The sequence below is a fragment of the Coregonus lavaretus genome, assembly GCF_964263955.1.
Source record: "Coregonus lavaretus genome assembly, chromosome: 2".
In the NCBI taxonomy this organism is placed as follows: Eukaryota; Metazoa; Chordata; class Actinopteri; order Salmoniformes; family Salmonidae; genus Coregonus; species Coregonus lavaretus.
This window is the reverse complement of record NC_139989.1, coordinates 12,852,133-12,873,484: the sequence shown is the minus strand read 5'-3', so window position 1 is coordinate 12,873,484 and position 21,352 is coordinate 12,852,133. Positions and strand designations below refer to the sequence as shown.

Here is a 21,352-nt window from a genome sequence, read left to right as displayed (position 1 = left end):
TCATGGTGCTTTTTGCTTGTTGGTGCCCCTTGCTTAGTGATGTTGCAGACTCTGGGGCCTTTCAGAACAGGTGTATATATACTGAGATCATGTGACAGATCATGTGACACTTAGATTGCACACAGGTGGACTTTATTTAACTAATTATGTGACTTCTGAAGGTAATTGGTTGCACCATATCTTATTTAGGGGCTTCATAGCAAAGGGGGTGAATACTTTTGCAAGGCACTTTGATTGGACTGATCATGTCAACATCATACTTTAAAAATCTTAGCTACGGTTCTGACTTGGTGAACAGGGAGAACATTGTAAGAACGGCCCATGTTCTGAATTCTGTCGCTGTACATTTCAAAAGTGCTGAACAAATAGTTATATTGACTATGTCCGTCCTAGCTTGCTCATTATTGTCTTAATCGAAATTACGGATTGCCTCTTATCCACTTGTTGTCCCCTTATGCCATAGTTTGTACATCTCAATTGTCAGTAGAAACCACATTTGTTAAAGTCAGCCATGTTTTTTTTTAAAGGCAGTAAATGAGGCTGAATGAACTGTTTCGCTGCCAGACAAGGCTCCGCTGATAGCCAGGGGCAGCAGTGGTAAGGTGTTGGGACTGCTGTTGGGACTCTGCTGTTAGGAGAGCTTTATGTAGGCCCTAACAGTTTGTGGGCACCGTTTGTCACCATTATAGTGCAATTCATGTATTTTTTAGTGTTGTGCTGTGGCTTAGCTGGCATGCATCCCCTCAAATTTTTTGTTTGTTTGCCCCACCAAGATTTACATGCTAAAATCACCACTGGATAGGAGGATATACTGACTTCCACTAAGGTTTCCCAAACGGCACCATATTGCCTACAGAGTGCACTATTTAGGGTATAGGGTGCGTTTCGGTTGTATTATGGTTCTCACACACACGACTCTACGCCAACAGTATCAGATACTATATGACTACTAACTTTTTCTCCTCTCCCTCTCTTTGAGGATAGCCTCCAGCCACTCCTGTTTCTCCTCTGGGGTCTTGGCCATGCACACAAACCACTTGTTCTTTGCTGTGTTGTGGATCTTCCAGCCGTTGTTCACTATGTTCCCGCTGCTGTGGTAATCCGCTGCAAACCAAGAGACACACAAACACAACACACTTAGTATGCGTCCCAAATGGCACCCTATTCCCACATAGTGCACTACTATTGACCAGGACTGGCACTCTATTCCCATATATATTGTGCACTTCTATGGGCCTTGGTTGAAGTAGTGCACTACATAGGGAATAGGGTGTCATTAGGGACGCAGCCTCAGAGACACGGCCACATTCCTTCACTCCTCTTATACCAAGGTGCCTCAACCTAAGGGTCCAAAGGGTTGGAGCAACAGATTCACTTCTGTTGTGGCCCTCTGGTGTCTTATTTGAGTTTTGGGATTTATTCTAGCCTGTTTGTTTGAAATAGAGAACAATCCATCTCTCAGCATCTGTATCCATGAAAGAATGGATGTACTTTAGGTGTAAACAAAGCAGAGTGGAACACAGAATCTGATTACGGAATATGGAATATGGAATACAGAATATGTAATACAGAATTTAGAAAAGGAATCTGTCATCTACATTGCCATAGTATTAAGTCCAGGCTAAAAGCACAGCAGTAGTAGCTAACTCATTACTACTCCATTATAAATCCCACAGTAGGTTCAGGATGAGGCCTGTGCCAGAACCGACAAGAATAACTCAGGTCATTTCACATTATCTCAATACCAGAGTACTTCCCTTCTGGAACGTCAATAAAATCAGCTTCCTTTGTTCCGTTGACTACTTGAAGGATTTATGACAATTTTCTTTGCACAGTTTTGCAGTAGTTTATGCTTGTTGACTGCTAGGCCTTTTAGCAAGAATAAGCTAACATCACATCATTCTTCCGGAAACAGAGGGAAGGAGAGATTAAATGGAATTTACAAATCCTATCCCTCTCTGCTCCTAGATCCTCTGGAGCACATGTGTGTAACAGAGGCAGAATCCCCTGTCTGTCCGTGGCCTAACAAAGCTGTAGTGTGTGTGTGTGTGTGTGTGTGTGTGCGTGCGTCCGTGCGTTAGAATCTATCATATTACTGGTAGCCTTGGCAGGCGTATAGTGGCGAAGACAGTTATAGGGCCTGTTCCCCCCCCCCCCCCCCCCCTACAATCCCATCCATCCCATCCAAGCCCAATCCCATCCATCTCCCAAAAACACCCAATATTAAGTCTGCTGGGGAGGAAATGATTGCTTCTAAAAAACTTAACTGATAATGAGTGGCTGTACTGGACCAACACACACAGCTAGAGTTAACTGTGTGTGTGTGTGTGTGTGTGTGTGTGTGTGTGTGTGTGTGTGTGTGTGTGTGTGTGTGTGTGTGTGTGTGTGTGTGTGTGTGTGTGTGTGTGTGTGTGTGTGTGTGTGAGAGAGTGTGTGAGAGTGTGTGTGTGTGTGCGCAGAGACTTGTCACCATGCCTGGAAGATGGCATTTGTATAACCTTCAGCTGTCAAGGCTGTAAGAAAATAGACCCACCCACCACCAGCCAACTAGCAGTGGAGGGATACGTTTAGAGAGAAGGCTAGTGCAGAGCGATTAGTGCTTTTTGAGGTCGGTCGATCAAATGCACTATGCATTATGTGGGTTGAATGCTGTAACAACAGAATAAAACAATTAATAAAAGTCCCATGATGGTAGTGACTGCCCACTACTGCTTATCACTTATAAACACTCATTTATTCACATTACTTTACAAAAATATTTCCATTGTTGGGTATATTACATTTATTTTATTTGATGACTATTATTTCATTCCAAGTCATCATCTCATCTCTATAGAGCTGCTGCCTATGCTGTCTGACTAAATCACTATTTTAGTGGTTCCTCAAAGTAAATAAGGCATACCTTTATGACTGCTGAATACCAACAATGACAATTAGATCATGTATTTTCAGGAATAGACAACTCACGAAGCAACAGCTGCTCTCTATATCACCTCACGATCACACATTCGTCTGTCTCTTCCGTAGCAGGCGTAAAAGAAACACAGACCGGACAAGTAGATGCGCAATTGATTATGGTCATTGTAGTTAATTACCATGTTTTATGCGCTAAACTATGTAGAATATTGGCCTGTTGGAAACTACAACTCCATACATCCCCGGGACCACCCATACACAAAAATGTATGCACGCATGACTGTAAGTCGCTTTGGATCAAAGCGTCTGCTAAATGTCATATTATTATTATTATTATTATTATTATACTACATCGCACAGTTCAGGTTGGATCTGATTTATCTCTAGAGAAACTGTGCAATGTGCGCATTGAGCGCACAGAAAAAAAACTAACGAAATGGAATTCTAATAATTAAACCGACGTCGGTCAATTAGTTGTTTAAAAACTGAAAAATAACCAAAATGTTGGTTAATTGCTCAGCACTACTGTCTGCTATAAGACTAAAATGTAAATTCCACGTACAGTCCCTTTAGTTCCTTTATCTCAACATTTTGAACCAACACTATTAGAAAAAAGGCTACCAAAAGGGTTATTCAGCTGTCCCTATAGGAGAACCCTTTTTGGTTCCAGGTAAAACCCGTTTTGGTTCCAGGTAGAACCATTTTGGGTTCCAGGTAGAACCCTCTGTGGAAAGGGTTCTACACTGAACCCAAAACAGTTATACTTGAAACCAAAAAGGTTTCTCCTGGAACCAACAAGGGTTCTTCAAAGGGTTCTCCTATAGGGACAGCCAAAGAACCCTTGTAGGTTCTAGATATCACCTTTTTTTCTAAGAGTGTAGACTGTGTTATGGCTTTGTGTGCAGTAGACTATAAAATCTAAGTAGGCTGTAAATTAAAACACTCCTCATCCATCACTTATTGACATTTCATACAGTTGGCTGGGAGGGTATCTAACCCGATCGACTGGTTCACCCTCTGAATTGATTAACTGTCAAAACAGGAAATAGAGATCTGAGATCTCAGTGCTCCTGGGAAAAAATAAAAAAAGACATATTTTATTGTCACATACACCAGATAGGTGCAGTGAAATGTGTTGTTTTACAGCATCAGCCATAGTAGTACGGCGCACCCCTGGAGTAAATTAGGGTTAAGTGCCTTGCTCAAGGGCACATCGACAGATTTTTCACCTTGTCGGCTCGGGTATTCAACACAGCGACCTTTTGGTTACTGGCACAACGCTCTAACCGCTAGGCTACCTGCCGCCTAATAACAATGTGTTATTAAATGTGTTCAGAGTTCCAAATGACACCCTATTCTCTTTATAGTGCACTACCTTTGACCACAGCCCTATGTGCCCTGGTCAAAATTACTGCACTATGTAGGGAATAGGGTGCCATTTGGGACGTACAAAGTAAGAAGCAAAAATAATATAAATGTGTTCTGATCCGTGGAGACAAAATCAATTCCTCCCAAACAGCAAATTGGGAACAATGTGTTGCCGCACTAAAAATTGAATTGATTGTCTACATAAAGAAATGCAGATTGTCTGCAGTACATGGAGATAACGAATCCACTTTTGACAGAAGAAATACTGCAATAAAGATGCCTTTTGTTGTTAGCTCAGGGTTTCCTCCCGAGCATTGGATGGTAGTTGGGTTGCGAAATAGGATAAGGGTTGCGTCTGAAATGGCTGTTTAAAAGTTGTGCACTATTTAGGGAATAGGGTGCCATTTGAGACACACCCTGAGTGACCTGTTACGGGTAGAACTCACCTGTTCCATCATCTACGTTCTCCACTTCCATCACCTCTGTGTTGATTCTCCCTCTGAACAGGTAACGAGGTCCCTCTGTAACCGCCTTGCTGTTTTTTAAACGCCTGGGAACAACATTCAAGCCAACTTAACATTGTCTCGTCACACAAGGCAAGGCAACACATAGAAACAAGTAGATACCTAGGCTAGCGAACTATACAGTGCCCTTCTGGCTAATGAAACAACACACAGTGGAGATTGATAGAAAGTAGCTGGTGCTGCTTGAAGTATCTGTACAAGCCTATGGTAAGGGGAAACAAAGATGTCAGAGAGAGGTGTGGCAGTCCGGTCACACCTGTTTTTCTTCTTGCAGTAAACCAGCAGGTTGTCGAAGAGGAAGAAGATGCGTTCCTGGATGTTACCAGCTGAGATCTTCAGCAGGACTCCATGCATCAACATCTCTGTACACGTGTCTGTTATATTGGAACCCTGGGAAGAGACACACAGTGGTGTAGATACTGTGTAGACTTGGCTACTAGACCAGGCCGGGGATCCACCCGTTCCGTTGGTCCTTGTCAGTTTTCTGCTGTAATAGTGCGGCGCTTTGTTAAATATGTAACCCACCACATACAGTTGAAGTCAGAAGTTTACATACACCTTAGCCAAATACATTTAAACTTAGTTTTTCACAATTCCTGACATTTAATCCTAGTACAAATTCCCTGTCTTAGGTCAGTTAGGATCACCACTTTATTTTAAGAATGTGAAATGTCTGAATAATAATAGAGAGAATGATTTATTTCTGCTTTTATTTCTTTCATCACATTCCCAGTGGGTCAGAAATTTACATACACTCAATTAGTGTTTGGTAGCATTGCCTTTAAATTGTTTAACTTGGGTCAAATGTTTCGGGTAGCCTTCCACAAGCTTCCCACAATAAGTTGGGTGAATTTTGGCCCATTCCTCCTGACAGGGCTGGTGTAACTGAATCAGGTTTGTAGGCCTCCTTGCTCGCATACGCTTTTTCAGCTCTGCCCACAAATGTTCTATAGGGTTGAGGTCAGGGCTTTGTGATGGCCACTCCAATACCTTGACCTTGTTGTCCTTAAGCCATTTTGCCACAACTTTGGAAGTATGCTTGGGGTCATTGTTCATTTGGAAGACCCATTTGTGACCAAGCTTTAACTTCCTGACTAATGTCTTGAGATGTTGCTTCAATATATCCACATAATTTTCCTTCCTCATGATGCCATCTATTTTGTGAATTGCACCAGTCCCTCCTGCAGCAAAGCACCCCCACAGCATGATGCTGCCACCCCCGTGCTTCACGGTTGGGATGGTGTTCTTCGGCTTGCAAGCAACCTCCTTTTTCCTCCAAACATAACGATGGTCATTATGGCCAAACAGTTCTATTTTTGTTTCATCAGACCAGAGGACATCTCTCCAAAAAGTACGATCTTTGTCCCCATGTGCAGTTGCAAACCGTAGTCTGGCTTTTTTATGGCGGTTTTGGAGCAGTGGCTTCTTCCTTGCTGAGTGGCCTTTCACGTTATGTCGATATAGGACTAGTTTTACTGTGGATATAGATACTTTTGTACCTGTTTCCTCCAGCATCTTCACAAGGTCCTTTGCTGTTGTTCTGGGATGGATTTGCACTTTTCGCACAAAAGTACGTTAATCTCTAGGAGACAGAACGCGTCTCCTTCCTGAGCGGTATGACGGCTGCGTGGTCCCATGGTGTTTATACTTGCGTCCTATTGTTTGTACAGATGAACGTGGTACCTTCAGGTCTTGGCTGATTTCTTTTGATTTTCCCATGATGTCAAGCAAAGAGGCACTGAGTTTGAAGGTAGGCCTTGAAATACATCCACAGGTACACCTCCAATTGACTAAAATGATGTCAATTAGCCTATCAGAAGCTTCTAAAGCCATAACATCATTTTCTGGAATTTTCCAAGCTGTTTAAAGGCACAGTCAACTTAGTGTATGTAAACTTCTGACCCACTGGAATTGTGATACAGTGAAATAATCTGTCTGTAAACAATTGTTGGAAACATTACTTGTGTCATGCACAAAGTACATGTCCTAACCGACTTGCCAAAACTATAGTTTGTTAACAAGAAATCTGTGCAGTGGTTGAAAAACGAGTTTTATGTATGTAAACTTCCGACTTCAACTGTATTATGCAGTGAATGGTTGATTATGGGTTGATTATGCGTTGAACTATGTGATCGCAGGATTGTGTTCGTCTGGAGGGTTTTCTGTGTAGCCACCATGACATCGGACATGTAGCATACAGTATGCCTAACAGTGTAAAATTGCAGTACACAGTTGCTCCTTGGGTAGTGAGTTTAATTCACTGTGCATGGTTTCTCTGTGAATGCCTTTCCTGGTTTCTCTCTTAAGGGGTCTGTAAAAACTCAACACACATCCTCAGTATTAGATTGATTGGGGGCTTTAAAGAATAGAGCCGTTACTACTATATAATAACATCCTATCAAGTCACACCATGTGGATCTGTGACTGTGTCCCAAATGGCACCCTATTCTCTATATAGTGCACTACTTTTGACCAGAGCCCATAGCAGTAGTCGTGCACTATGTAGGGAATAGGTTGCGATAAACTCCACAGCCCTTCTCCTTACCTTGTCAACTATGTTGGGAATGTACAGTGGGGAAAAAAAGTATTTAGTCAGCCACCAATTGTGCAAGTTCTCCCACTTAAAAAGATGAGAGAGGCCTGTAATTTTCATCATAGGTACACGTCAACTATGACAGACAAAATGAGAAAAAGAAATCCAGAAAATCACATTGTAGGATTTTTAATGAATTTATTTGCAAATTATGGTGGAAATTAAGTATTTGGTCACCTACAAACAAGCAAGATTTCTGGCTCTCACAGACCTGTAACTTCTTCTTTAAGAGGCTCCTCTGTCCTCCACTCGTTACCTGTATTAATGGCACCTGTTTGAACTTGTTATCAGTATAAAAGACACCTGTCCACAACCTCAAACAGTCACACTCCAAACTCCACTATGGCCAAGACCAAAGAGCTGTCAAAGGACACCAGAAACAAAATTGTAGACCTGCACCAGGCTGGGAAGACTGAATCTGCAATAGGTAAGCAGCTTGGTTTGAAGAAATCAACTGTGGGAGCAATTATTAGGAAATGGAAGACATACAAGACCACTGATAATCTCCCTCGATCTGGGGCTCCACGCAAGATCTCACCCCGTGGGGTCAAAATGATCACAAGAACGGTGAGCAAAAATCCCAGAACCACACGGGGGGACCTAGTGAATGACCTGCAGAGAGCTGGGACCAAAGTAACAAAGCCTACCATCAGTAACACACTACGCCGCCAGGGACTCAAATCCTGCAGTGCTAGACGTGTCCCCCTGCTTAAGCCAGTACATGTCCAGGCCCGTCTGAAGTTTGCTAGAGTGCATTTGGATGATCCAGAAGAGGATTGGGAGAATGTCATATGGTCAGATGAAACCAAAATAGAACTTTTTGGTAAAAACTCAACTCGTCGTGTTTGGAGGACAAAGAATGCTGAGTTGCATCCAAAGAACACCATACCTACTGTGAAGCATGGGGGTGGAAACATCATGCTTTGGGGCTGTTTTTCTGCAAAGGGACCAGGACGACTGATCCGTGTAAAGGAAAGAATGAATGGGGCCATGTATCGTGAGATTTTGAGTGAAAACCTCCTTCCATCAGCAAGGGCATTGAAGATGAAACGTGGCTGGGTCTTTCAGCATGACAATGATCCCAAACACACCGCCCGGGCAACGAAGGAGTGGCTTCGTAAGAAGCATTTCAAGGTCCTGGAGTGGCCTAGCCAGTCTCCAGATCTCAACCCCATAGAAAATCTTTGGAGGGAGTTGAAAGTCTGTGTTGCCCAGCGACAGCCCCAAAACATCACTGCTCTAGAGGAGATCTGCATGGAGGAATGGGCCAAAATACCAGCAACAGTGTGTGAAAACCTTGTGAAGACTTACAGAAAACGTTTGACCTGTGTCATTGCCAACAAAGGGTATATAACAAAGTATTGAGAAACTTTTGTTATTGACCAAATACTTATTTTCCACCATAATTTGCAAATAAATTCATTAAAAATCCTACAATGTGATTTTCTGGAGAGAAAAAAATCTCATTTTGTCTGTCATCTTTTTAAGTGGGAGAACTTGCACAATTGGTGGCTGACTAAATACTTTTTTTCCCCACTGTATATGTTGCGTTTGAGCAACCCTGCCTGTTAGATCTAAATATAACTCCCGGAACGAGCAGAGCCAGAAGTTATGCTAAACATTTCCTCCTGCTGAGGAATCCACACGGGCCAATCTCCCTCTCTCTCTACTCTCTCTCTCTCATTGATTATTGCAACTCCCACTCCTTCTTTTTCTTGACCTATTCCCATCTCCCAAGTCTCTGACGTTCTTTGCTTTCCCTTTCTAATCTTTCCTTGGCCCCTCTTTCTTGTTTCTTTCTTTCCTCACCTCTATCCCCCTCTAGAGCTTCCCCCTTCTCTCTTTCCTCACTTCTCTCCATCTTTATCCATCTTTGTCGCTCTCTTTCTCTTTCTTTTCTTTTGAACAACTCGCTCCTCCACTCCCTCCTCTCTCCTCCTCTCCCTTCCACTCCCTCCTTTCTCTTCTCCATCTTTCTCAGAGTACTTCTTTCTTGCCCAAGGCCAAGATGAGGTGTTCATTTCTACCAGTGGGGGCCAGACCAGCTGAATGCCACCGCCACCGGTCCAGACTACACACTAATCCTCAACTTACTGTCCACTGGAACAGACACTACAGACACTTTCTGTGAGAGAACACTCCAGGTCTGCTTTCAAAATGGCTCCCTATACATTTTACATTTTAGTCATTTAGCAGACGCTCTTATCCAGAGCGACTTACAGTTAGTGAGTGCATACATTTTTCATACTGGCCCCCCGTGGGAAACGAACCCACAACCCTGGCATTGCAAGCGCCGTGCTCTACCAACTGAGCTACCCTATTTAGTGCACTACTTCTGTATTTGTTCCTCCCTCTGTCTATTTCTCTCTCTTTCGTCTCACTATACACCTCTCTCCCTTTTCCTGTCTTCTCTCGCTCTTTCCTCCTCTCCCCCCTCTTCACTCTCTCCAGCCCACAGCTGTTCCATAGAGAGGCTATTGAGTGAGTAGTGGGGCCTGAAGCCTAAACAACACTCCACAGTCTATGGTCTGTTTCATCTAACTCTCATCCCCCTCTTTTAACTGTCAGAGGAGTGCCAGGCATAATACAATAAGAGAAAGCGAGCGAGCGAGTGAGTGAGTGAAAGAGAGAGAAAGAGAAAGAGAGAGAAACAGCATACAGTGCCTTCAGAAAGTATTCATACCCCTTGACTTATTCCACATTTTAGTGTTACAGCCTGAATTCATAATGGATTATATATTTATTTTTTCTCACCCATCTACACACAAAACCCCATAATGACAAAGTGAAAACATGTTTTCAGAAACTTTTGAAAATGTACTGACAACGAAATACAGAAATATCTCATTTACATAAGTATTCACACCCGAGTCAATACTTTGTAGAAGCACTTTTGGCAGCGATCACAGCTGTGAGTCTTTCTGGGTAAGTCTCTAAGAGCTTTCCACACCTGGATTGTGCTACAATATTTGCCCATTATTCTTTAAAAAATTCTTCAAGCTCTGTCAAATTGATTGTTGATCATTGCTAGACAAACATTTCCAGGTCTTGCCATAGATTTTCAAGTAGATTTAAGTCAAAACTGTAACTTGGCCACTCGGGAACATTCACTGTTTTCTTGGTAAGCAACTCCAGTGTAGATTTGGCCTTGTGTTTTAGACTATTGTCCTGCTGAAAGGTGAATTAATCTCCCAGTGTCTGGTGGAAAGCAGACTGAACCAGGTTTTCCTCTAGGATTTTGCCTGTGCTTAGCTCCATTCCATTCAATTTTTATCCTGTAAAACTCCCCAGTCCTTAACGATTACAAGCATACCCATAACATGATGCAGCCACCACTATGCTTGAAAATATGGAGAGTGGTACTCAGTAACGTGTTGTATTGGATTTGCCCCAAACATAACACTTTGTATTCAAGACAAAGTTAATTGCTTTGCCACATTTTGTGCAGTATTACTTTAGTGCCTTGTTGCAAACAGGATGCATGTTTTGGAATATTTTTATTCTATACAGCCTTCCTTCTTTTCACTCTGTCAATTAGGTTAGTATTGTGGAGTAACTACAATGTTGTTGATCCATCCTCAGTTTTCTCCTATCACAGCCATTAAACTCTGTAACTGTTTTAAAGTCACCATTGGCCTTATGGTGAAATCCCTGAGCACATTCTTTCCTCTCCGGTAACAGAGTTAGGAAGGACGCCTGTATCTTTGTAGTGACTGGGTGTATTGATACACCATCCAAAGTATAATTAATAACTTCACCATGATCAAAGGGATATTCAATGTCTGCTTTAAGTTTTCGGGTTTTGGACATAACTTTTACCACTTCCAAACTGAGACCCAAGAGACCGGGTGACACAGTACAGACATAGAAGCCTTGACCAATGGGCAATCATCGTCGTGGCAACCGCTGGCAGCCAACCACTGTGGTCCCTCGCCCTGCCCTGCCTGCGTCCCAAATGGCACTCTATCTCTATATTGTGCACTACTTTTGACCAGAGCCCTATGGGAATCACTATGGGTCCTGGTCAAAAGTAGTGCACTACTTAGGGAGTAGGGTGCCATTTGGGATGCATATGAACTGTCTCTCCCACGGCAAGGCGGTGAACCTGGCTGCCATGGTGACCCGAGGGCACACAGATGTGGAGAAGGTTCTACACTAATGAGCTATCAGCCGCGACCTGGAAGCGACAGAGGAAAAACTTACTGAGGCCCTCGGCTCGCACTCTTCCCTCCTCCCTCATCCCTCCATCCTTTCTGTTCATTCTTTAAACGCCCACACATAGTAACACAAGACACCAACGATCTCTCCCTGGACATTTCTCTCCTTCTCTCTGTTCTGCCTTTTCCTCCTTCTGCCTTTGTCTTTGGTCTCTCTCTATTTCTCCCCTCTCCCTCTCTTTCTCAATCTGCTCCCCTCTCTCTTTCGCTCTGTCTATCCCTCTCTCTCTGCTTTCCAGTTTTCTTCTCTCTTAGGCCCATCTAATAGAGAACAGTGTCTGGCGTGTAGAGTAGTGACCTGCTCCAGAATTACCTAATGTTTATCATTAATAAAAGCTATTGAGGAAACCAGAGAACAGCTTGTGCTCTCTAAGACCATGGCGTGCAAATGTCACACTCCTCCACCCTTTTCCTGATTACACATTACACTTCTTAGTTTCTTTGTGTGTGTGTGTGTGTGTGTGTGTGTGTGTGTGTGTGTGTGTGTTTCAGCTGCTATTTTCCCAATTTGCAGTAACACTCTGACAAATAGCCATTGACGAACCAGAACCTCTAAAGGCTAAACCAGACACTTGTGTTCTCTTCCAAGAGGTCAGTCCGTGCTTAATAAAAAATCTGTTGTGTTAAAGACCGAAGAGATTGTCCCTGGGCTAGAACACCATGTCTTACAAACAGTTTGAGTCTCATCAAGTTCACTTCCTTTCAGTCCTTCAGAGAGTGTGTGTCCCAAATGGCACCCTATTCCCTATATAGTGCACTACTGGTCAAAAGTAGTAAACTATAAAAGAGAATAGGGTGCCATTTGGGACTCATATAGAGGTTTGTATGACAAAGTTAGCTCGGCCGCAAACGTAAACGTTTAGAATGTCCCTCTCCTGCTAAATGGGTTTAACAGGGCAGAAAGATTAAGCCAGTGTCAAAATGTGTCTGCATCCGTCCACAAAAGAAAAAACGAAATGAATCTGAGTCACGATAATTTTATTTCAGGCTGCATCTGTCTTTTATAAGAAGACATTCCAGTTACATTTTGCTCATAAAAGATTATCCAACTGTTTCTGATTCTGTGGTGTGTTTTGTTGTGCACCAGGGCTGAGTCCCAAATGGCACCCTATTCCCTACATAGCGCACTACTTTTGACCAGAGCCCAATGGGAATCCCTATGGTCCCTGATCAAAAGTAGTGCACTATATAGGGAATAGGGTGCCATTTGGGATGCAACCCAGAAAGCCTGGCAGGCCTGCATTCACAGTTTACACTCTAACAACACACTCCGTTGTCAACAAGTCCCATAAAACAACACAGAGGCACGGAGCTGACCTCTCTAGACAGATCTGGAAAACCTAGAACCGTTTTTATCATAACTTATCAAAACCACAGCCATCTTTAACATTACTGATCAAAACCACAGCCATCTTTATCATAACCGATCAAAGCCACAGCCATCTTTAACATTACTGATTAAAATCACAGCCATCTTTATCATAACCAATCAAAACCACAGCCATCTTTATCATAACCGATCAAAACCACAGCCATCTTCCATCATAACTGATCAAAACCACATCCATCTTCTATCATAACTGATCTAAACCACAGCCATCTTTATCATAACTGATCAAAATCATGGTCATCAAAACATGACTCTTCAAAATTAAGCTGACTCTTAAGCTGACAAGGGCCTAGTGTTGTTAAGAAGCCTTCTTTCAGCACTGGATGATCGATGTCTTGGGCACTCTCTGTCACTCTCTGTATGTATCCCAAATGGCACCCTATTCCCCATAAAGTGCACTTATTTTGACCAGAGCCCTATGGGTGGGCCCGGGTCAAAAGTAGTGCACTATAATATGGGAATAGGGTGCCATTTGGGACGCAGTGTTAAGCCAAGTACATTTCATAAGAAGCCCAGGCGCCAGGCCCCTGACATACAATCAGCACCATTAAGATCCCACCGATGCCCACATCCCCTTTAAGACTTGATTGGTAGCATGAATTTAGAAAACTATCGCCGGCCGAGGCCTGGTGAATGTGAAGTAAATTCCCTGCCAAACAATGTTTTGTAATATTCACACATACAGTACATACCCCAATAGTTTCTGCCTGGCCGGACCAACCATCTTGTTAAATCCTCTCACGCTTTAAGGTGACTACTCTAATCATCATCAGGTTCATAGCAGTACTTTGATTTTAAAGTAGGAATGTTCTTTTTCACAGTTGGCTTCAGCAAGTCTTAAAGGGGATGTGGGCATCGGTGGGATCTGAATATGGTGTACTATATAGTATATTGTATTGTACATGTGAACCCACCTCCCATCCCTCGACGTGGGACTGCCACTCTTCTAGGATCTTTAGTTTCTCCTCCACTACCCTAAGTCTATAGGTACTAGCCAGTATGGTGTATTGTAGAGTACATGTGAACCTACCTCCCATCCTTCGATGTGGGACTGCCACTCCTCCAGCACCTCTAGTTTCTCCATCTGTCTCTTGGCCTCGTTGATGGAGGAACAGACAGCCTTCATGACCTGCAGAGACTCCAGCACCAGGGAGTAGTCATTGTGTTTCTTAGGCGTCCTCTTTAGCAGCTCCTACACAAACAAACACACACAAACACACACACACGTACGCAGGCACGCACAAAGACATGCACGAACGCACGCACACACACACACGCGCGCACAGATCAGAGAGCAGCATAGGCAAATCTGAAAAGCCTGGTGAGGATAGATATTCAAAGGTTAACCCTTTTTGTCTTTTTGGAAAAAAGATGTGGGAAACATGCAGCAACAGCAACTTTCCCCTACTACATGTGCCCACTCACTCTCCCTCCCTTCCTTCCGCTGAACAGTTCTCTTTGATTTACAGTACATAACAGACTAATATCCCAGGAGAGAGAGAGAGAGAGAGAGAGAGAGAGAGAGAGAGAGAGAGAGAGAGAGAGAGAGAGAGAGAGAGAGAGAGAGAGAGAGAGAGAGAGAAAAAAATGGGAGGGGGAGAAGAGAGAGAGAGAGAGAGAGAGAGAGAGAGAGAGAGAGAGAGAGAGAGAGAGAGAGAGAGAGAGAGAGAAAATGTAGACAACAGTAACTGTACATAACAGTTAGATATATAATAGCCAGGTGGATCAGCCGACTACTGGTGATGGGAAGGTCGGCTCTTTTTACTGGCTCTGATCTTTTCGACTGGTTCAGTCAAAAGAACGACTAGACCAGGGTTGTCAAACGTCCGGCCCGCGGGCCGGATCAGGCCCGCAAACGGGTTTAATCCGGCCCGCGAGATGATTTTGAAAAAATATATAAATAATAATAATAATAATAATAATAATTTTGTAAAGTATAAAAATGCGCTGCAATTTTTCAATAAAATAAACTGCTGTTCCAATTGCGTCCACTGGATGGCGCAATAGCAATTGTGTTAAGCAAGCAAACTGTTTATACCGGGGCAGAGCAAGTAGGTCAAGCACGTGCAGCCAATGAGCTACTTTGTTTTGCCCGCGATATTTATTACGGTTTCTACTTTTAACATTATGTGCTTTGGCACCCTCATTGCCCCAATATGTCTCTGTCAAAAAAGAGAAAAGTGGACGCAGAGTGCAGAGTGTTCCAAGAAAAATGGTCATCCTATTTATTCACTGAATTGAATGGGAAAGCTGTATGTTTGGTGTGTTCAGAGCATGTTGCAGTGCTGAAAGAATATAACCTTCGTCGCCACTATGTGAGTCTTCATGCCGACAAATATGACAACTTTCAAGGACAGCGGAGATGAGAGAAGGTGAATGAACTGTTGGCGGGTCTGAAGAAACAGCAGTCTGTGTTTACTCACAGCCGAGACATCAGTGACGCTGCAGTGAAAGCTAGCTACCTCATTGCTAATGAAATCGCAGTGGCTTCAAAACCATTTAGTGAGGGTGAATTTGTAAAAACATGCATGATGAAGGCAGCGGAGATTGTGTGCCCTGAAAAGCGGCAGGCTTTTGCAAATATCAGCCTGACAAGAAACACAGTTGCAGACAGGATTTCCGATCTTTCAGTGGATTTGGACAGCCAGTTGAAGCAAAAAGTAAAGTCATTTATTGCGTTTTCAGTTGCAATTGATGAAAGCACGGACATTACAGATGTTGCACAACTGGCCATTTTCATCCGCGGAGTTGATGACACATTGACCATCACCGAGGAGTTCGTGGAGTTGGTGCCGATGACAGATACAACGACAGCAGCTGATATTTTTACCGCACTCGTCGGCGCGCTGGACAGGGTCGGAGTGGACTGGTCCCGCGCTGTCAGCCTGGCTACAGATGGTGCGCCCTCAATGATCGGGAAAAAAGCAGGCGTTGTGACAAAGTTCAGAGAGAAAGTGCAATCTGCAAATGGAGGACGTGATTTTTTGACTTTTCACTGTATTTTGCACCAGGAGGCTTTGTGTTGCAAGTCATTAAAGATGGATAATGTCATGAAGGTGGTCATCCAAACTGTTAATTTCATCCGATCCAGAAGCCTGAATCACCGTCAGTTTGACAGCCTTCTCAGATAGAAAGACCACATCTATGGCCTGCCATACCACACTGAGGTAAGATGGTTAAGCCGAGGTGCTGTGCTGAGGCGTTTCTTTGATTTACGAGAAGAAATTGAACAGTTCATGGAAGAAAAGGGCAAACCAGTGTTAGAATTTCATTCCGCAGAATGGATGCAGGACCTTGCATTTATGGTGGATGTTACAGAGCACCTGAATAACTTGAACAAACAGCTGCAAGGGCGCAACAAAGTTGTCACGCAGTATTATGACAGCATACGTTCTTTCAAGTTGAAGCTGTCATTGTGGGAGACGCAACTTGCCGGTGGTGATGCAGCTCACTTCCCCTGTCTGAAAAATGTGTGCGCGACCCAACATGTGGCAGACATGAAGCGGTTCAAAGATAAAATAACGGGACTGTTAATGGGAGTTTGAGCAACGCTTTCAGATTTATGTTTATATGTTTTTATGTTGATGTGCTATTGTTTTTAATTGATTTTATTTTATTTGTATATTTAACCTATTCTTGACTCTGTGGTTCTTGCACTTGTTTGGGGAACAGGATTTCATTATTTTTATCTACATTTCTGCCTGAGAAATGACACCCTGATATAGTTCTGTGATCTGTGAAACAGTTCTGTTAATCACTGAGGCATTGTGTGTTTGTGTGTTCTTTGTCCTCAGAACTTTCAAATAACTTGAGGTGTTTTATGATTAATAGTGATGTTGTGCTTTTGGACACTGTCCTCAGGCTCCAGCTTTATGTTTATATGTTTTTATGTTGATGTGCTATTGTTTTTAATTGATTTTATTTTATTTGTATATTTAACCTATTCTTGACTCTGTGGTTCTTGCACTTGTTTGGGGAACAGGATTTCATTATTTTTATCTACATTTCTGCCAGAGAAATGATACCCTGATATAGTTATGTGATCTGTGAAACAGTTCTGTTAATCACTGAGGCATTATGTGTTTGTGTGTTCTTTTTCTTTAGAATTTTCAAATAAACTTGATGTGTTTTATGATTAATAGTGATGTTGTGCTTGTACTATTTTGGACACACTGTCCTCAGGCTCCAGCTTTATGTTGTATGTTGATCGTATTAAAACAAAGAAAACAATCTGAAGTTGTTGTTTTTAAGTTATATATACCATGATTTTTCCGGTCCGGCCCACTTGGGAATAGATTTTCCTCCATGTGGCCCCTGAGCTAAAATGAGTTTGACACCCCTGGACTAGACTAATTTGGTTCATTTGAGTCAGTAATGTAATTTGTGATCGCTAGGCAAACAAATACGATTATTTATTGATACCTTTGAAACGAAGTCTAGTTGCGGCCGCAACCGGACTACATTGTGAACGGAATGCAATTGATTGACTGCCTCAAGGGAGATTTGTCCAATAGACTATAGTTCGCGAACTTCAGCAGCCACCCAAACGATTCGTTCGAGTGTTGAGCAGAGGCAGGGTGTGTATGTTTTGGTTCTATAAAGCTGTGTCCATCGATAACATTCAATAATCGATTGATTGCATTCATTTTTGCACCATGCGATCAATGATCAGTTCTACACATATCTTTTTGCCCTCTACGCTGCCTGCAGCATGATCTACTTTTCTGCTCGCATATATGATAGAAAATTGTTGGTCGGCGCACGTCTCCAAAGGAGCGCGTATTACTCCTGCTGTAGAATTCATTGCCGCCAGCAGGTCAAAACAAACAACTAAAATGAACGAGTCACTCGGAAAAAATATCATGACTCTCGAGTCAGTAAAAAGTGTAGTTAAAAAAGAACGAATCGTTTGCGAACTGCACATCACTACCGGCTACTGCATGACACTCTGGTGGAGGAGATGGAAATCTGTCTTGTCTAAACACACAGTCCTAGCCTGTCAGTTACTGACGGCTGTTAAGGTCTAGGTTCTCTGGATAGTTTCTACTGTACAACCAGCGATCTCTATCTTAGCTATTTACACAGGGAGACTGAGGTTGAGTCGCAAATAGCACCCTATTCCCTATGTAGGGCACTACTTTTGACCAGGGCCCATAGGGATGTAGTGCACTACATAGGGAATAGGGTGCCATTTCAGAAGAAAACTGAGAGAGATCGCCTGGGCAGTTCCAGCTGTAAGACTTCAAATGACAGAGAATCAGATTACGCCTCAGATTATTGTTACATCTACCATCTAGGTTCTCATGCCGGTGGCTGTTTAGATTACACTCCGTGTGAATTCATAGATCTAAACTAGACTAATGAAGGTAGACAGCACAGGACCCTAACAGCGTTTGAAACAGTGTTTTGTTTCACACACACTTTTAACATGGGCTAAGGTAAACATCGACTATGAAGAGAGTATGAGTGAAGTATAGGCTGGGGATAGTGGATTTGTGTGAGTCCGGGGCATTGGCATGTGCTGCTAAGGCTGGTGTGCCTAATACTGTCTGCCTGTTGTTGGAGAAAATAAGCGACTGTGTGTGTGTGTGTGTGTGTGTGTGTGTGTGTGTGTGTGTGTGCAGTATGTGACAACCAAGCGTTTCATAAAGAGGGAGGCTTAGATGAATAAGACAGGACGGCTCTGATGATCACGAAACAAGAAGGACGAGGAGAAGCTGTGATCCAGATGGGGCCATACAGGACTTACCCTGAGCAGCAGTGGGTACTTGCAGATCCTCTGAATGGGAGCGACCAGGTAGCCCTCCAATGGAACCTCAGTATTCTTCCTGCCCCCCAGCAACATACAGTTCTAACAGGAGCAAAGGAGACGATAACAAATCAAATGTAATTTGTCACAGGCGCCGAATACAACAGTGAAATGCTTACGTACAAGCCCTTAACCAACAATACAGTTAAGAAAAATAAGTGTTTAGTAAAAAATAGATAAGTAAAAATAAGAAATTTAAGAGCAGCAGTAAAATAACAGTAGCAAGGCTATATACAGGGGGTGCCGGTACAGAGTCAATGTATAATAAATAATAATAATATGCCATTTAGCAGACGCTTTTATCCAAAGCGGGGGCACAGGTTAGTCGAGGTAATTTGTACAGTTGAAGTCGGAAGTTTACATACACTTAAATTTGAGTAATTTAAACTCGTTTTTCAACCACTCCACAAATGTATTGTTAACAAACTATAGTTTTGGCAAGTTGGTTAGGACATCTACTTTGTGCGTGACACAAGTAATTTTTCCAACAATTGTTTACAGACAGATTATTTCACTTATAATTCAGTATATCACAATTCCAGTGGCTCAGACGTTTACCTACACTAAGTTGACTGTGCCTTTAAACAGCTTGGAAAATTCCAGAAAATGATGTCATGGCTTTAGAAGCTTCTGATAGGCTAATTGACATCATTTGAGTCAATAGGAGGTGTACCTGTGGATGTATTTCAAGGCCTACCTTCAAACTCAGTGCCTCTTTGCTTGACATCATGGGAAAATCAAAAGAAATCAGCCAAGACCTCAGAAAAAAAAATGTTGACCTCCACAAGTCTGGTTCATCCTTGGGAGCAATTTCCAAATGCCTGAAGGTACCACGTTCATCTGTACAAACAATAGTACGCAAGTATAAACACCATGGGACCACGCAGCCGTCATACCGCTCAGGAAGGAGACGTGTTCTGTCTCCTAGAGATGAACGTACTTTGGTGCGAAAAGTGCAAATCCATCCCAGAACAACAGCAAAGGACCTTGTGAAGATGCTGGAGGAAACAGGTGCAAAAGTATCTATATCCACAGTAAAACGAGTCCTATATCGACATAACCTGAAAGGCCGCTCAGCAAGGAAGAAGCCACTGCTCCAAAACCTCCATAAAAAAGCCAGACTACAGTTTGCAACTGCACATGGGGACAAAGATCGTACTTTTTGGAGAGATGTCCTCTGGTCTGATGAAACAAATATAGAACTGTTTAGCCATATTGACCATCGTTATGTTTGGAGGAAAAAAGGGGATAACTTGCAAGCCGAAGAACACCATCCCAACCGTGAAGCACGGGGGTGGCAGCATCATGCTGTGGGGGTGCTTTGCTGCAGGAGGGCCTGGTGCACTTCACAAAATAGTTTTTTTCATGAGGAAGGAAATTATGTGGATATATTGAAGCAACATCTCAAGACATCAGTCAGGAAGTTAAAGCTTGGTCACAAATTGGTCTTCAAAATGGACAATGACCCCAAGCATACTTCCAAAGTTGTGGCAAAATGGCTTAAGGACAACAAAATCAAGGTATTGGAGTGGCCATCACAAAGCCCTGACCTCAATCCTATAGAACATTTGTGGGCAGAACTGAAAAAGTGTGTGTGAGCAAGGAGGCCTACAAACCTGACTCAGTTACACCAGCTCTGTCAGGAGGAATGGGCCAAAATAGTCCGGGTAGCCATTTGATTAGCTGATCAGGGGTCTTATGGCTTGGGGGTAGAAGCTGTTAAGAAGCCTTTTGGACCTAGACTTGGCACTCCGGTAACAGAGAGAACAGTCTATGACTAGGGTAGCTGGAGTTATTGACCATTTCTAGGGCATTCCTCTGACACCGCTTGGTATAGAGGTCCTGGATGGCAGGAAGCTTGATATACTGAGCGGTACGCACTACCATCTATAGTGCCTTGTGGTCGGAGGCAGAGCAGTTGCCATACCAGGCAGTGATGCAACCAGTCAGGATGCTCTCGATGGTGCAGCTGTAGAACTTTTTGAGGATCTGAGGACCCATGCCAAATCTGGTCGTGCCCTCTTCACGACTGTCTTGGTGTGTTTGGACCATGATAGTTTGTTGGTGATGTGGACACCAAGGCACTAGAAGCTCTCAACCTGCTCCACTACAGCCCCATTGATGAGAATGGGGGCGTGCTCGGTCCTCCTTGTCCTGTAGTCCACAATCATTTCCTTTGTCATGATCACGTTGAGGGAGAGGTTGTTATCCTGGCACCAAACGGCCAGGTCTCTGACCTCCCCCCTATAGGCTGTCTCATCATTGTCGGTGATCAGGCCTACCACTGTTGTGTCATCGGCAAACTTAATTATGGTGTTGGAGTCATGCCTAGCCATGCAGTCATGGGTGAACAGTGAGTACAGGAGGGGACTGAGCACGTACCCCTGAGAGACCCCAGTGTTGAGGATCAGCGTGGCAGATGTGTTGTTGCCTACCCTTACCACCTGGGGGCGGCCCGTCAGGAAGTCCAGGATCCAGTTGCAGAGGGAGGTGTTTAGTCCCAGGGTCCTTAGCTTAGTGATGAGCTTTGATGGC

At 43.3% G+C, this 21,352-nt stretch overlaps 1 protein-coding gene across 1 annotated transcript in view; it reads right to left on the bottom strand.

Moving 5' to 3' along the window:
* Window positions 1–21,352, bottom strand: part of prex2 (phosphatidylinositol-3,4,5-trisphosphate-dependent Rac exchange factor 2) — a 215,923-nt gene that overhangs the window by 146,161 nt on the left and 48,410 nt on the right. The window contains exons 5-9 of the mRNA XM_084186138.1: window positions 18,758–18,859; window positions 14,039–14,200; window positions 5,065–5,198; window positions 4,731–4,834; window positions 955–1,104 (exon numbers count right to left, since the gene is read on the bottom strand). Coding sequence (XP_084042264.1) covers window positions 955–1,104; window positions 4,731–4,834; window positions 5,065–5,198; window positions 14,039–14,200; window positions 18,758–18,859 — 652 coding nt within the window. The remainder of the gene's footprint in view (window positions 1–954; window positions 1,105–4,730; window positions 4,835–5,064; window positions 5,199–14,038; window positions 14,201–18,757; window positions 18,860–21,352) is intronic.